Source organism: Gallus gallus, chromosome 1 (assembly GCF_016699485.2).
Source record: "Gallus gallus isolate bGalGal1 chromosome 1, bGalGal1.mat.broiler.GRCg7b, whole genome shotgun sequence".
NCBI classification, from domain to species: Eukaryota; Metazoa; Chordata; class Aves; order Galliformes; family Phasianidae; genus Gallus; species Gallus gallus.
Genome location: NC_052532.1, coordinates 138,133,406 through 138,152,048, shown reverse-complemented (window position 1 = coordinate 138,152,048; position 18,643 = coordinate 138,133,406). Strand labels below are relative to the sequence as shown.

At 38.6% G+C, this 18,643-nt stretch overlaps 1 protein-coding gene across 3 annotated transcripts in view; it reads right to left on the bottom strand.

Annotated features, from left to right (window-relative positions):
* The window catches only part of MYO16 (myosin XVI), a 366,647-nt gene that overhangs the window by 257,054 nt on the left and 90,950 nt on the right, over positions 1-18,643 (bottom strand). For all 3 annotated transcript variants that reach the window (XM_004938536.5, XM_040662650.2, XM_416950.8), the window contains exon 2: positions 17,496-17,759. In XM_004938536.5, coding sequence (XP_004938593.2) covers positions 17,496-17,721 — 226 coding nt within the window. In that variant the 5' untranslated portion in view covers positions 17,722-17,759. The remainder of the gene's footprint in view (positions 1-17,495; positions 17,760-18,643) is intronic.

The following is an 18,643-nucleotide window of genomic DNA, read 5'->3' as shown; positions in this document are numbered from 1 at the left end:
GAGCAATGCTTACTCTTCCCATGATGAGGTTAAAATGAAAATTCAAAATTCAAGAAGTGTTACGTGTAGATTTCATCATTCTTTTAATTTGGCTTGTTTTCCTAACAAACACATTTACAGTAGCAATACTTTCACCACACAACAAGTGAGACAGCTAATGCTTTCAAATGAAGCCCTATTCATCGGTTACACCTCTTAATCAGAAAAATCATTCTCTTTATGTCTTTTTAAAACAACTCATTCATAATTCCACTGTTTTTTCCATCCTTGAAGTATTTCCAGCATCACCTGTTGAATTTGTTTAAACCTCATCTTACTTCTCATTTTCTGAAGAACTCCTGGAACACAATCCCTGCACTGGAGCTCAACTGAAACATTAAAAAATAATAATATCATAAAGGAAATATGCACAACATTTGGACAACTAAGAGCTATGGCATTCACAGAATGCATTAACAAAGGGAGGAAAAAGACACTTTCCACAGAAGTTGAATTTGAGATCCTTAGTTTTCTATACCCAAACTGTGTTGTCCACTGTTTGAACACAGCATTGATGAGGATGAAGCCACTGCTTTCATTCATCCTACTAAAGCTCCAATAGTTTATAATTTTTCTTCAGGCAGACAGGAATCTGATGATGGTCCCAAAGCAGTGGTGTCACTGATTCTTTGCTGAACTTAAGGATATGAATTGTCAGGCAGATTTGATAGCATTCTCCTTAACAGAAGGAAATCAAACCACCAATGAAACAGATTGACAGAGATAGTCCTACATCCTCAGAGGTCCATTGTCCCAGCTTTAAGGTTAGACCTGAACCAAAACAGATGTTAGTTTTCTCCCATGCTTTCTTAGTGGAGAAATCAATCAGATCCCAAGCCTGAGTGTGGCTCAGGGCTTCAGACACTCCTCTGTGGAAGATAACCTCAAGCAGCAGAGAGAAGCACATGACAGGATAGCTCACCCCACTAAGACCTGCAGCCTCAACCCCACACGTCCATATCTAGCCATTCAGCAATCCTAGCAGTTTCCTAATGATACAAATCATTCAAGGTCAAGGGAACAGCTGTCCTGTTATCTGAGATACCTTGAACCAGAAAACCCCATATAATTGTTATTTCTCTAGTCCCCACAGTCACTAATTCTCAGTCAAATGAGATCAATGAGGAGGTCACAGTTCCCTCCATGGGGAACAGATATTTCTGTTGCTATACTGACATAGCCAGAATAGCTCATGAGTTTAGGCTCTAACATTATTCAACAAGTGCTAAATAGAGCATTTCTTCAAGCAAATTCCACCTTTTCTGTTTCATTTTATATATGTAAAATTTTATGCAGTTCTTGCATCCTCTGGAAAATACTTATTCTTGCCTCTACTGGAAAATATTTAAGACCAGAAATCAAATGGCGTATATGCTCAAGCACATTAATTAGAAATTAATCTCCTTACAAAAAAGTAATTACGGGCAGCAGTCATATGTGATATGCCACAAGTTGAGCAGTGGTATGGCAGGTAAAACACCTTTGTTTTTAAGACTCTATCAAGACATACTCACATGGAAAAGCACTTTTGACTAGGATCGATTCAGAGGAACAATACTTAAAAGATAGTGGATCACATTACCTAACATTTACATCCATTTCTTTTTTTTTTTTTTTTTTTTTGGTAGAATATCTATTTTCTTTCTTTTTTTTTTTTTTTCACTTCACAATATTCAGTTCCTACCTTTCTTATAGCTACAGTTTCAAATAGAATGCTCATGCCTAGACTGAAATGGAAAACCAGTGATCACAGTAATTTAGGGAAGATTGGAAGTAGCCAATTCAATAGTCAGTTTTATGTACCAAAGATATTTCTGCAAGGAGCACACCTCAAGCCTCTATGCAGTGGTAGTCCATCCCTTGGTTTTGCCTCTGTTTCTTAATCGACTTTTCCTGAGTTAGAGCTCTGGCCACGTTGAAAGAAAAAACTGCTGTGGTAAGGTCTCACTAGTTTATAAAGCTGTGATTTTACCTCAGTGCAACTAGAACTTCTGTAAATCACCTCACAAAATAACACACACTTAGCTAAAAATATTGCTTCTATCATCATAGCTACAGCAGGGGGCTTGCCAACATAGCTATTTCCCAGGCCAAATGAGCTATGTCATCAAGGGCTGGTAGCATGGACCTGACTGAATTCTGAATTTTTGTTAGTGAGGTACACAGAGACACCCAATTGTACACTCAAATGTTTGTAGAACTGAATAAGTTTCAGAACCTTACAATATTTTACAGTATGTTAAATTTATTTCAGAGTATTCAAGTCTCCAGTTCTACAGTTATTATATACAGCGTACTAAAACACGCATCAGCAAAATAACTCATTCTGTGGGCAGTAGACTAATTTGAAAACAATTGCCATCCCATGTTTTTCCCTAATGTAACACTGGAAGTTGAAGAATTTGCATACAACACTATTTTTTCTGCTGAATAGACCGTATGCTGCCTCTATTTTATCATGTCTGTTGATCCTATACCAGATTTACTTAATTGGCATAAATCAAATTACCCTTGACTTGAATTCCATATAAAGTGAGACTCAGTCCCTCTTTTAAATCTCACACCATGCACAGCAAGTCTATGCCAGCTGGTTTAGAAGCAGTGTAAGCAAGTCATTAGGACTCCTATTAGAGATCTTCAAGGATAACAGGCTATTATCCTGCTTAGCAGCTGCTAAATGGTACTAATTACCAGCTGTAGACCACTGGCTGTTAGATTCTGTATGTATACAGTGTTATTCCCAGGGTGTGCGCAAGAAAGCAAACTTCAACCAGAACAAACTAGGGATATTAGCTAACTGTACATTAATCCAAAATAGTCATGCATGTGACATAAGTGGTCAGAACTGTGATGGAAATGCCTGATTCCAGGAATATCTCACCACTTGGCATACTTTCCTCAGGCATCCCTTTTCACAGGACATAATCTGTGACAGCATATACATCATCAAAATGCAAGTTGCTTCACTCTTGTTTATGCTTCCTTTCATGCACTCCTGCCTTTGACCTTGTGTAGCAGTGGCACATGTCCATCTACCATAAGCAGGTATGGGGAGGTAAGTCAGCTGAAGGCTAACCTTAGGAAAGGCACCTTCCATCTGATTCAGTGCCCCAAACTGGTTCACATCAAGACAAGCATAAGGGCTAGCACAAAAGGACAGAACAGTAGCAGAGGACACAAAGGAAAGTAACTAATGGCAACCTCAATTTAGCTTAATTTTAAACTGTTAGAAACATACTTTTTCAAATGTCATTTGGTATCATACGCATCCTTAGGCTACAGTCAAAATTATGCCAGTGGCTCCAAGACATTTGCATATTCTATTTTCTTTCTTTGCATCAGCACATCAGCAACAAGGAGGTGAATCTGTTCAGTTGACACTGAACATAACTGTTGATTTTGCTCTCTCTTGGATCAGTTTGCTGAATTGGCTTATTCTGCAGCCACAATTGCTATGTCTGACACAAAGAGCATGCAAGCAAGAGCTTTGGCAGGAATGGGATAAAAAAAAAAAGAAATTTTTTGAATCAGAAAATATAAACACTGGCATACCAATGTAAGGAAGCACTTATACTTGATTCATTGCTCATATATGCATTGAACTCCAAGAAGTACCTTCCTACTGGTATAACTGCACCTCTGTGGGAGTGAGCAGTACCATTTCAATTCAAACAGAGTGACTAGAATGATACAATTTTTATTTTTTAATGCAAATCATGACACATCAAAAGCCACTACAGGGTGTGATCAACATAATATTTCCCCAAACTTTCAATATACAGACAGCTATAACTGAGGGTATTTACATTAACAAAAAATACACAACGGATGAATTTTTAAAAACATTTTAAGTGTTCCAAACTAAGGAACACTGTGCATTGTATTTTGGCAGACATCACTATGTGATAGAGTTATTCTCCATCATCTAAATCCAATCTACATTCTTCTTTCATTTCATTTATATTTATCTTGCTGAATTTACCAACTCTAACCCAATTCCTTCCCAAACTCTTAAATCTTGCATATACCATGGAGATGAATATGACTACAATCCAATTCCCCTGAAGATCATGTGTGTTCCAATGCAATCATGAAGTAGAAGCCCAAAGACACTATGTGCTGTCAATAATATTTGTAATTACCATTTGGGCTAGCTCTCAGATTTCTACTCACATATCCTCTCCATCAGCCTAATTTTTGTTGATTTTTTTAATCCTGTCCAAGCTTCTCACTCTCTCTCAGACTTTTTAGTGATAGAATGCCAATTCATGAAGATGTGACTACGCCTAAAATCAATTACTGCACTTGAAAATCAGTACTCTGCTCCTTACTGCTACGTATATATTATATCCAGTTTGAATAATAACATTGCATGTTGAACTCCGCACAGTTGTCATGGCCTTGAGGGCCTTCTTGTCTCTGCTCAACCCCAGGGCTCCCCAGTCTTGCCTAGGACCTGGACCCCATGAGAGCCCCAAGGCCATCAGCTCCCCCCCACTGAGGCCTCAGCAGTGCTGGACTCCAGCTCTATACAGCCCTGTCCTTCCCGGCCATGGGATTCAACAAGCTGGGCCCAGCCATGGCCCAACACCCCAGCTTTGACCTGTCCCTATCCCCAGGGCACCTGAGTGTCTGGGGCAGGGGCTGCCCCCCAGTGCACCCAGCTGCACTGCTTCTGACTGCGGTAGTGGGACAGGCACTTGGTGACAGGCCCTGCCTCACCACCCCAGACAGACTCCCACCATGTACCCAGTGCTCTGGCTCACATGGACATGCTGGCTGGCCCTCACGGTTCCCTCACAGCATTTCCATTTATCTAAATTCAAACAAACTACCACCTCCAGAAGGATTTTCAATCCCATCCACAGTTGACAACAAACTTCCATAGGTTTCACAGGAGCAGAATCACACCTCTGCTCTTCCACTCTTCTACTTTCAAAGTCCACATAATCATGTTTTTTCTGAGCTTTTCTAAATCTTTTTTAATATCCTACTTTGTTATCTCTATTACCCGCATATGTCATTTTTAGCTCATTACTATTTGTATGCTATGAAACATTTTCTAGCTGAGGTAGATTTTCCCGTATGGCAAATTTCATCTTATCAACTTATCATCTTATCAATACTTTAGTCTATTGATACCAGTACCACTTTTTAGATGGTGAAGAGCTGTGAAAAGCTCTGGAGAACACTGTACCTATATGCAAAGTCATTCCTTTCTCCTAGTATTTCTAGACTCTTAAAACGGAGAGAAGTTGAATGTCGATGCATACATGCCACACTTACTATTTTTATTTTTCAATATCAGAATTCAACCACAGCCCTTTACAATTTGCCAGAAACAACTGAGAATATCATACAACCTTTTAGTAGTTTTTCTCTACTCCACCCACACCTCTCAGTTTTGTTTCTTTCCTAATATAATGCATGAGATGTGCAAAGCCTAATGTCTCCTTGCACAAATGGACAGCATGAGACATCTCTGATGTCCTGTCAGACATTATGTAAATTTGATGCAACACATGATGTAATGAGTTGTACCATTCTGAACACTTGTACCTATAGGAGTCTTAGGGAAGGCTTTGAGAACAAAACAAGTCAAATGACCATCCCATGCAGGAACACAGTGAAGTTCAGACGGCAGTTACTAAGAAGTATGTTATGACAGCTGGTGTCTTCTCATAGAATGTTTCCTTAGCAGATCACAAAAGAGAGCAGCAATTCAAAATTCATACAGATGCTTCCAGCTTTGAAACGACAGGTCATATTTTACATATTCTTAATGAACAAATGTGGAAGTCCAGAAAAAAGCTACCACTACATGCCAGCAGTTGAGCTGAGAATCTACCGCAATGATTTAATGCTGCAGCTGTCGTGTTTGGCTTTTGAATCTGAATGTAATCAGAACCCTAAACAGCGCATGGTGTGAGAAATTATCCCCTGCAATCATTTCATTGTTTCCCATGTAAAATCATAGTACGAGTGCTTCAAGGTCACGTACATACTACAATGTAATAGAGAGTCATTGGTAAGGATCAAGGTAAGGAAGCAGCACGTAGATCGAGGCCGACTGCCTGAATTCTAACTTTAACTGTTTACATATGCTTTAAATCCTTATTTAAAGCAGGACACTTAGAAATATTGTCAATTTCACCTTAACTACTCACCTTCCCACCTCCTTTCTCAGATGCAATTCACACAGAAACAAAAGCCAAATTACCCATTCCCGTACATTCACTGATTGTACTCTTACAAGCTTCAGTTCCTCTACCATAATAACCTGTTACTATGATGGCTGCAAATAACAATAATCAAGAAAAATCAGCTGTCTATTCATTATGCCATATAAGCTCTTTATTCATTTCTCTCTCATAGCTGTAGAGCTTGTTCACTGTCAGTCTGAAGTGAAAAGGATTTTAACAGTTAAAGCCTTGCACACCAAGTTAAAACAATATCTCTGTGCACTGAGAAAAAAGCATCCTCTGTGTGTCAAACACACACTCATATATATTGCTTATTATTTCACCTTCCTATTCTCACATTTTTACTGTGGATGAAAATCCATTTGGTGCTGTAGTGTTAAACCTGGCACTACCCATAATATATTTTGACCACAAAAAGTACTGCAATTCAGGAAGCAAATTGCTGAGTAACAGAAAAAGCCTAAAAAGACAGAACTTAGCGATTTCCTTTTCCTGCATTAAAATCATAGAATCATAGAATCACCAAGGTTGGAAAAGACCCACAGGATCACCCAGTCCAACCATCCACCCATCACCAATAGTTCTCATTAAAACATGTCCCTCAACACAGTGTCCGATGTTCCTTGAACACCTCCAGGGTCGGTAACTCCACCACCTCTCTGGGCAGCCCATTCCAGTGCCTGACCACCCTTTCAGAGAAGTAATATTTCCTAACGTTCAGCCTGAACCTTCCCTGGCACAGCTTGAAGCCATTCCCTCTAGTCCTATCACTAGTTACATGAGAATTCATTGAAGAATTCATGTATAGACGAGAATTCATGTATTCATTTAAGATCTACTACCTTCAGAGCTTCTCAAGCAAGTTACTCCACTTATAGCTATTCTAATTACCAAAATCTCCAAACAAATTGCATCTGAGCTGCTTTTCACTAAATTCATTTGCCTGGTTGCCTTCTCTCATTCTCAGTAAGCAGATGAGAGGTAAATCAGGCATCCTCATTTAGATACTCAAAAAAGAGATCTTTTCCCACACTTACATATTCCTCCAGTGTAACAACATAAGTCTATAAAGAGCTGGAAAAGCCTTCCAGAATTGGAAAACTGATTGATAATATTTTTAAGGAAGTAGTAAAAGTGCAGAGTTCTTTTGTTTGGTTCTTTTTTGGTTAAAAAAAAACAAAAACCTGTATTATTGACTTAAAATTTTGTTGTCTTTTTTTTTTTTTAATAATTCTCCATTGAATTTTGTAAATTTGCATCTTAATTTCTACTACCTTAAGGTGTTTCCATTTAATATAAGTGCTACTGAAAGATGAACACAGAAAAGTTTCCCCATCAAACTTAAACATTACTGGAAATCAATCTGAAGCACAACAAATACATTTAAAAAGAAATCAACAGCAAATTGCATGGAAAAAGCTTCTGCGTAGTCACAGCAATCTTTAATCACTGTGACTTCTAACAATACATGGAATGTGGATGCTGCTGATTTGTGGCTTTACATACGTTTTCCCACTGCATAATTCCGCAAAATCAACTCTAGACCCCCTTTGAAATAATTAGGAAAAATGCCAGATGCTCATTTGTTGTTTGTTAGTGGCTTAACAATCGTTTCTTGGCATCACAGTGAATTTGTGAGTGACTAACCTTGGGGTTTCTTGCTTCATTTGGGTGCCAGAGCATGCCAGAGTGGAAAACTTGTTGTTATTATGTGGAAGAAAGATCTTGTGGAGAAAAACACCAACATGAAAATATAAATGAGCTTGGTAGGCTTAAGCCGAAATAAGCACAGATGGATGTCTATATAAAGGTTATCAGTTCAGACCACAATATATTCTTAAAAAGATGGAGACATGTAAGGGTAATGGCCTTGTGAAGTTTTTCTTAATATTTTAATTGGACACGCCTTTTGATTTAGATCCTGATCATATAAAGTCACGCTTCATTTATGCGTTGACTTCTCACAGAAGCACAGCATCACAGTTTACACAAGAAATAGTTGAACATTTTGGAAAAGTATTCAAAAGTCAACGAATAACACTCTTAGTAAAATGTGTGCATTTTTTACAAAGGTTTCCTCATAAATTCTATGCTTTACAGTTGTAGTAGGGGCAAACAATAAAACTGTGATTTCCTGTCAACCGAATGTGTTCATATCTGGCTTCATAGGAGCAAGGTTCAAGAACGAACTTGGATGCTAAACTCCCTCACACATTTGGTGTGAATGTCCCTAATCAACTCCAGAGGACCCGGTGTGGAGGGATGCTTTGCTTCTTGTTTCCTACTAGCTACAAGACAGAAGATAGCTGTTCAGCTCAGGTAGTTCTGGGCATGTGTTAAAACAAAAACTGAGCTGAAATAGCCTAGGGAGCTTGCAGGACTGAAAGAAAATTAGCTGGTAAATGGACACAGTCCTGGGATTAAGGCAGTCCACAGGAAGAACAGGAATGCTAAATAAAATCTATAGCATCAAGCCTATCATTCATTTTTGTGAGACATTATATCTTTTTTCTGCAATAAAATATATGTTGTGTATCAGGAGTCTTATGTATCTTTGTCAAGCAAAAAGTAGCTTAACATTCAGTTCTCATCTCAGCCTTACCAAGTTACTAAAAATGTAAACACGCTGACCCCCCCCCCCCCCCCCAAAAAAAAAGAACATATGGAATCCTGTAGGAATTCAAATGTATTCAAATTTCATCTCCCTGTGATTTTATGATTGCTTTTGAAATGGGCTGTTTTAATTACTTAACATCTGTTACCCAATAACTAAAGGCATTGTTTCCCCGCATTATAACAAAAAGATTTCATGTTGCTGAATTCAGCACACACGGAGCTCAACAAGGTTAAAAACCATGCAGAACGTATAGGAGGAGAAGCTTGCAGTGGCTTGAAATGTTTTTTACCTTCTGTGCCTTTGAAAAAGCTTCTTCATCAATAGCTGGACTGAGACAGCTGAATACTGCTTCATCTTTCTATACACTGAGCAGGTTAAATCACTGACAGCACGTCTGACTGTCAGCTGTCTCTCCCACAGTTAGAGAAATATAAGTTGCCAATACAGAACACAGATACTAGACAGTCTTGTCAATATATTCATTTACAGTACACATTTCATTCCTTCCAAGACCCCCCAGTTGGGAAAAATTTTGTGCACTTCATTAATTTCATATGCACTGAATAGTCTCTAAACTCCACTAGTCAGAGTCTAGTGTTCAAGTCTCTTCAGGATTGGGCATTAAATATTAAATTGTATAAATTATCATATATGCACATTGTGCTATCTTCTAAAACAGATCCCAGTAACTCATTACTTATCATAGAATGGATTGGATTGGAAGGGACCTCAAAGCCCATCCAGTTCCAATCCCCTGCCATGGGAAGGGCTGCCACCCAGGAGATCACTCTGCCCGCTTGGCAACAGTCACTTTTAGATTATCCTAATTTACAAATTTATCCTCTGATTCAAAAGAAAATGACTATAAAATACAAAATAGATCTGTAGGGGCAAAACACCTGATTATTATTGCCACTACATATACAGTGAACTCCACATGCTTTTCAAGGGGGAACAGAAAAACCAAGAACAGAGGTGAAGTTTAGGGTGGCTACAGTAAACTCTAACATAAAACTAAAGTATATTAAATAATACTGGTACAATTCTTAAAAGTACTGAAAAAGTTGAAAAATATATATCTGTGTTTTAAATTTTAAAGGGACAGAGCAACTTCAGGTAGGAAAATACACAGCATCTGACCTCTCAAATTTTACCTGCCCTGTAGTTCTACTTCACATGATCCTGATTGTGCTGTGCTTTTAGTTCTTCAAATTGAGATTAAATTGATATTTTTTTTTCATCCCTCCTCACAATTTTCTTATTCAGAGCTTCCTAATAACAGTTGGATTGGTCTTACTTCCTACTAATAAACATTTTGGCTCCAGATTTCCATTTTTCAATCTGGGGCCTTTCTTTTGTCATGATCTCGTACATATATACGTTGAGCACACTATAAATACTTCCTATTTTATGCTGCTTAGGGTTGGAATGGTGAATCCTGAATTTATTGGTGAAAGGGAGAATGTTTCTTAAAATAAAGTGTAAAATCCCAGAGCACAGCAGAGAGCCACGAAAGGCTGCTCAGATTACACAACCTAATAATTCTGATTCACCAAATTGCAATTTTCTGTCTGGCCTTTATGCTTGTGGTGTAGTATAACACAGTTATATATGTAGTAGAACACTCCATGCATTTAATATTTCTCATAATAACACTTAAAATCTTACCCATTTATTCAGAAGGCTGCAAATGAGACAAACAGTATACAGAAGAAATGCTAATGTAAGTACCTCTGGGAGGAGAAGGGAATGAAAGAAGCTGATATTAATTATTAATCATAAGAAATAAGTCAGGAAGATGTTTCAAGGTGGAAGTCACAGTGGGTTACTTTAATTTGGGGTGGCATAGAAGTCTGACCAGAACTTTCACACAGAGGTCCTATTTTCCTCCTTTTCAATTCACAATGGAGTTTATTTGTCTAATTTAAAAACAAACCAAAACAAACAAACATAAAAAAAACCTCTTGTTTAACAGTAAGAACTCCATTTGGCAGATTTGACACATCTGTTTTACAGCTCCTTCATAAAGTTCAGGGACAGCTAGGATATCAAGTTTTATTTGTGTGCTTGATTAATTTCATACATACTGAATATTCCCTAAACTTCATTCTGCCTTTCAGGAAATTTGTTATATTAATGCAGCTCTCTGTCTTTAGTAAACACAGTCTTGTGTCTACAGAAGATACCTCTGAACTACTGACACAGAAAAAATGCAATCCTCACGCAAGGCTTTGGTGAATTTTTAAAGCAAGGCACTGGCATGATCAGAGCCTCACATCCTAACCACTATGCCAGCATGCTCAGCAGGTACATCTGACAGCAGTCTTCACCCAGTGGGGTCTTACATTTGCAAATCTGCCATTTCCTGCCTTCATCCTGGCACTCTGTGTTCTCCTGAAAACTGCTGACAACTCTCAAACCCATTCTTTAAGGAATTAAGTTTAACACTAACATGTCTGCCAGATACAGGCAGCCCAACCCTTTATTTTCCTGACCAACTTGTATGTAACCAGACAAGCTGCTAGTACTAGAACAAGATAGACCCGTAAAGCACAAGCAAGCCTATGGCAATAAGATAAAAATAAGAAGTCAGTTCTAAGAACAGTGCAAGGAAATAAAGACATTCTTTACTTCAGCTCAGTTTTAACCTCTATCTCTGTTCCAAATTATTTTCTGGTCAGTTTTGTGGTGTTAGAATAAGAAGTGTCACCATCACATCTTTGACACACTCTCCTAACTATCAAAAGCTAATGGTGAGCTCTTCTGCCACCTCAAATTAAAGACACATTCTTTTGAACAGATTTTGCCATCTCTGGGCCCTTTTCATAACCAGAAATTACGAGGATGCCAATCAGACTCCAGTACTGATGTACATTACAGAGATATTGTTAAGCTTGCTAATGTTCATTCATGGATAGCCCTGCAGTTTGTTTAGATAACAGGAAGAGTCTGTGTCTTTGTACCAAGTAGATAAGGATGATATGCTGAACTCTTCCTATGGAGCAGATCAGAAGCACCATCAAGTCCTTACATCAAGTAGATAAGGGAAGTTGTGAAAGCAAACATTGTGCTATCAAGGCAAGGAGCTAATTGAGCATGCATGAAGACCAGGTTCAACTAGTAAATACAGTGAGGAAGACTACTGACTTCCTCCAAAGACCCCAGAAGACCATTACCACAAAAAGACTGAGCATGTACAAGGAGATGGGATTATATGTTAGTGATTCCGGGGGAAGTATTGAATACATACATACTGCCCAAAAAAACCTTTGCATACGTAACACAAGTAATGTATATAAGCTGAAGATCTTTTGCACAAGGTAGGCACAATTTAGGTGAAAGGATCTTCTCATGCATCCAGCACCAAGAATAAAGAATGCCCTCTTTCTAACAGTCCAAACTGAGTCTTACGAGAGTTTCATGATCGACCGATTTATGGTATCATGACCAGCTTCACTTGTACCCTCTTTTTTTTTCCCCTTACTATCCCTTTTAATTAATGTAACCAAAATTTATCATTACACAGTGTTTATGAAAAATAACCAGTAATATTCAAACTTCTGATTATATAGGTTATCCCAATCCTCCCAAATGTTATGACACTACAAAATCTTTTGAACAGCTAGCAATACTGATATCTTGGTGGGAAGTGAGTTGGGAACCCTGTTCTTTTACCCTGCACTAAGCAACTACTCTGCAGCCAAGCTGCTGGGGCTAGGACATTCTGGGGGGCCCCTCCTTCTGTAGTGGTCACTACAGCAGAATCGTAGAATTTCTTGAGTTGGAAGGGACCCTTAAAGGACATTTAGTCCAACCCCCTGCAATGAACAGGGACACCTACAGCTCAATCACGTTGCTCCGAGTCTGATCCAAACCAAACTTGAGTGTCTCCAGGGATAAGGCACCCACCACCTCCCTGGGCGACCTGTGCCAGTGCCTCACCGCCTTTGTTGTTAAAAACTTCTACCTTATACACAATTTAAATCTCCTCCGCTTTAGTTTGAAACCATTTCCCCTTGACCTACCACAACAGACCCTGCTAAAGAGTCAGTCCTTTCTTTCCTATAGCTCCCCTTTAGATATTGAAAGACTGCTATCAGGTCTAGGGTATTACTATCTTCCGCTGCTTAAACCAGGCATCCCCTGTTGAGAGAGTGGTGAGGAAGGTTGTCCCCAGCCACAGCACCCTACACTAAACGCAGGTCATGTTGTTAACCCTGGAGGGCTGGGAAGAAGCAGAGGGCAGGGTTGCATAAAACAGACACAGCTGGCCTCAGTCTCCAAATAAAGGACCAAGAATGTGTATTACAGATTCAGCATCAGTGCAAACACCCACCTACTTCGGTATTGTGGCTACTTAGAATCACAAAGTGCCATAGAATCAGCATAATGCTATGAAGAGGATTAAATGGGCCTTAATTAAATTAGGGAATCTGCATTCCCCTTTTGAAATGCTGATTTTCACAGAAGTGCCTCCTTTGTCTAAAGACTGAGGCTCTCCGACCTTCTTTTTCTGACTTTCCATGCCCCACCAGCACGTATTTATCACGTCTGCTTTACAACTTAAGAGTTTTCATAGCAAAGATAGAGACACTAAATAGACAACGTTTCTGAAAGTGCTATGATCTGGGTGATAGGGCAGGAAAGACTGGGTTAGAGAATATCACAAAAGATGACAAAGTAAAGCCAGTGCTTCAATTTCCCTGCTACATGAGGGTATGGGTGTTTGGTGCCCAGTATCAGCTGCAATAATAATTTTGGTAAGATATACTGCATTTTTCATGAATAACAAACTCAGTGACTTCCTAAGGAGTGAAATTCCAATCAGACTCAGGTGTGAAATGAATCTTGACACTGGTCACATTACCAATTCATCTTTATATATATTCATTTAATCCAACTTGCCTACTCAACCAGACTACTCCTCACTGCTCCCAAATAGGTTACAGTCTATATAGTTCAGGTAATCCCAAAGAAATGTGCCCTTGATTTTTACTTGGGAAGCTACCTCCAACCCTATTCTATTGTTATGTTCTCATTTTTATATCAAATGATATTCTTCTCATACAACTTTTAAAAAATCACATTCTAGATCTGTTTTTATTTACACCTATAAAATGAGTGTTCTTTCTCTCTGAATTATTAACAGCTACATTCAAACTTGCTTAAATGTGATCACTGCTCGCAAATCTAGGTCTAAATCTGTTCCTTTTTAAATCACTCCAACTCCTTGTTTTGTTGCTCTGCCATGAGCTGCATGCAGTATATCCACATTTCTACTTAATCAATATATGTAACCAACATACTTTTTTTTTTAAATAACCAAACCCCAAACCAAATGAAACTGCTGTAGGATTCATCAACAGCCTCAGGTGACAAGACAATTAAGCAGACTTGGAACCTGCTTCACTTTAATGAATGGAGGAAGTACACAATTGTAGCAGTCCTTAAGAGCCCAAGATTTGCAAAAAAAATCTGAATAGATCTAAAAATTGAAGAAAATAGGCCTAGCTGCAATACATTGTGAGTGAGTCTATTCTTTCATAAATCTATTATCACATCCTCTCTTCCAAGGGTTAAGCTGGAATAAAACTGTATGAATCTGCCAATTTTCACTTTGAGATTTTCAGTGTCATTTTACAAAACTCCACACCTTGAAAGCCACAAAACTCGAGGATGCATAAACAATTTCAACCAAAAGATCGTAAGAGCAGCACAAAAATATTTACATGCCATCACAACACTGCCTGTGTACATTCAGCAATTTAAATCAAAGCACTCAGGCTGAGCAGTGCTCTTTCTGGATACCAGTGTGCCCATCCATTCTACACAGCAGGTTCTGCCTCATTCACAGTCATTACACCTTGAAAGGAATTCACCTCTTCAAAGCCACTGCACTTCAGGCCCAAATAATTAATTATCTACAGGGCACAACCCAACAGCTTCAGCGAAGTAAACTCTATTTGTGAACCAAATTCTATTTGAGTACTGAGCATTTCATAAGATGTCTTTGCACTTGTTATTACGTATTTCACTATAAACAAATTGCCTAGTTTGAAAGTTATATCTAGAAGTTATTCAGACTACATTAAAATAACCTGCTATTAAAAACAAAAATGAACTTTTGAAGACATACCAAGTTCTTATCTTGGTTACTCCAAAATATACAATATTCAGATCAGTTTGAATCCCACCTTTTCACAGGACAGGATTTATCTTCATGTAGTAGAAGACAGTTTATAGTAAGTAATGAAAATATTATTAACACTTCATATTAGGATACTTCTCTTCTACTTATTTAGATTAATCTATACTTTTAAGAAATTCTTGTTCAATATCCAGCTTTTCCAAAGAGAAAAATCTGTCTCCCTGTACTCAGAGCATATTCTGGAATGCTGTTGGTGGTTAACAAGCACACCATGCAGTAAAATCCACATCCTGCAGACCAGACATGGATTTACAGAAGAAAGAAAAGATGATGGCTGTTAGCATCTGACTGCACCTTTGCTTGCTTAATGCAGTACTAGTATCTCTTTCACACTCCTGTAGTGGTTGCACCAAAAAGCAGGGGCTGGAAGAGATACTGCAGCATTTGAAAAGCCAGGAAATGTGTGCTCATTCTCACTTGCAGCCTTATATTGCAGTCATTTCTGCCTTACAACCCAGTGAATGGGAGGGTTCAGATTCCCCTTTTCACTCCAGATGCACAGATACAGTTGATGTGAAATTGCAGTGAGGCAGAGCAAATGTCAGGATCCATCACAATTAACTCATTGGTTACACACATCACTTTTTAGTAATAGGTATAAGACGAATAATGAATGTTGAATAAATGACTGAAATATGCATAAATACACCAAGAGAAACAGGTGGTGCCAAAAGCCCAGCTTCTCCAACCTTGTTGTTTCAGCAGGATTACTTCAGACTAAACCCAGCCTGCATTGAAAATGCATTATTGTTTGTAGTCATCACGTACGCTCCCAGAGCACATCTTCCAGTTCAGTTTTGTCTGCAAGGAATTTAGTTTCCATGCTCCATAAAGCAAGACAAAACACAGTACTTGGATATGATATTTAGTACAAAAGCTTATGTCTAATTTGAACTGAAATCCTAATGTAGATGCATTCACTAAAGTCATGGTTGGATGTTCCACTCAGCAACCATAGTGAGAGAGCAGCCTCTGTGTCTACGAATTTCAGTTCTTTGCTTTTTTTAATTGTTATGTTTACTCACTTGATAAAAATTCTTAGTATGGCAGGTGGGCAGGTGGACAAGAAATGGGAACATCTGCCTAAAAGCACAACAGATGAGCACTTGCAGGTCAAGACAAGGATCACACTAGTTCCAAAGTCCTACGGAAGGATCACAGGCATCAAGAGGACAGTTACCTTTGGGCACTTTGAATTGCTTGCTTCTAAGGAGCTGTTACTTGTTTCAAGAGCAGGATATCAACCTTGGTTTTTTTCCCCACCTTATTCTCTTCTGCCTGAAGTATTGCCCTTCTCTGCTCACGCTGTTCAGCTTCAGCAGTCGCTGAATTCAGTGTTCTGATTCAGATGCAGCTCATGGCCCAGTATGTGCAACACAAAACACTGCTGATATTCCATCAGCACACCAGTGAGAAAACTACATGTCAAAAACAGCCTGAGGTACCTGACTTCTACAGAATGCTAACAGTAATATCTAGTATTCTGCTCGTTTTTTACAGATAGTTGGAAACTGAGAACACAGAAAAGTTAGAGCAAATGTCCACTAAAATTAAGGTGAGTAAAGGTGAGTAAAAGATAAAAATCGGTATCTAACTAAGTAAATTGGAAAAAAAAAATCACAGAAACTTGGCAATTCAGTTCCTTGATGGAACTCTCATTCAGACCCTCACCTGTTAGGGTTGTTTTGTGTTAATATGATTTCAAAAAGCTGCTGTAGAAGCTACTTGCAAAAGAGTTGCTAAAGCCATTGCATCAGTTCTTCTCTTACGTCCCTCTCACACAACAGTATGGAAATTTCTGAGCGCTTCTAAAACTTGAGAGATCCTGACTGAAAGGCTTGGTTTGCTTTCAAGAAGCAAAACGTAAAATTCTTCAGGTAGCGAGCAGCTGCACCAGGGATTCAAACAGTGCCAGGAAACTGGAAACTGAACCCAAAACTGAGGCAATGTGTTTCAAAAGCAAACAAACAGCATATCAGAACCAGACAGCTGACCCACTGGGATCAGGACCATGATGGCTTTAGCCAGGCTTTTGTCACTAATACCAGAAATAATTATTCCAGATTTTTGCTAAAAAAAATGGAAAGTTAACATTCGAAGTAACTTGGGTGAAATTCTGTGGCCCACAGATACGTAACAGGCTACACATAATAGTGATAACAGTCTTAACTGATTTTGAAATTTATTAGTTTACATACATATTAACCTCAGAGTCAATTTGTTTCATCTCCTAACGTTTATGCCTTATTCATTGCAGTGACAAGCTACATCATAGTGCATGTCTGTCTATTCTACTCCTTTTATCACTTTACAGTCATCAACAGGTAAAACTGTACTTGTCTTGAATAAAGGTAAGCAGAACATGGAGGCTTCTACTATGAAACTTTTAGCTACACAGAAAGAAAACAATTAACATATACTTAAGTACCTTCCTTATCGTCATGATGTATGATGGCATCCTGTATCATATCAGCAAGGTTGAAACGAACTCGATGATTCTTTCCATGTTTCAGTTTTTTCACATAACCCTCCCGCTTCTGGAAAGCCTTTTCTCGTTCATAATATGCTTTTATTTGATCACAACGCATCCGCTTCACCAGCCGCTGCCGCTGGCCGAGAGGGAGGGACTCAAGCAAGCACTGGTCAATTTCCATCTCATGTGACCGAAAAACATTACATAGCTGGAAACAGCCTGCAAGATACAAAAAACAAACACATGCAATGGTGAGCTGTCAAATATGTAGTGAAACTTCCACCAGATTTCTTTCTAATCACCTGTTATGTTAGTTTGTCAAACGAACTCCTCCCACTTGACCGATGTGAACTACAAAAAGCCTCATTTAACTCATCTTGCTTTGGGTCAGCAAATAGCTGTTATTCAGTGAGAAGAAAAATCATCCTATCATAATTATAATGAGTACATCAGCATGCAGTGAGTCTTCATGCAACTACCCATTTAAAACATCAAAAGCATTTTGGATTCCTAACTATGTGAATAAAAGAGGAATTTTGGTGGTGGTGATGGTTTGCGGTTGCTTGGTTTTTTTTTTGTTTTGGTTTTTTTTTTTTTGGCACTGTGAAGAGCAATTCCAATTCCAAAATGAAGGTTCCAAAGAAGATTCCAAATGGAATCTTCTAACGAAATTGTAAGGTACTGGAACCTTCACCTAGAAACAGATTACAAATATATGTTTAATTCAGTAAATTGTAACATTCAAACCATCACCTTTAAGTCAGGCTATGCTCATCAAAGACTAGGGGATCGTCAGATAACTCTACTGCCTGAGTCCTTGGATGTGAATCCACATCTAATGCATCAGTGAGGAAGCCATTAACCTACCCCAAAACATCTTGAAGAGGTGCCCGGAGAACACTCAACCACTTCTGATTCTAATGTTCTACAATATGTACATACGTAACTTTTCTTCGAATGGCAGCTAGGTACCCAAATTTCTCATTTCTAAGAACAACGAGCAGCCCAGATGAGAAAAGTTTTCCCACCCTACTTTGATGGAAGAGCTCTTGAAGGGAACATAAGCTTTTGTCTGCCCATTTTGCTAAATATTTAGTTAAATC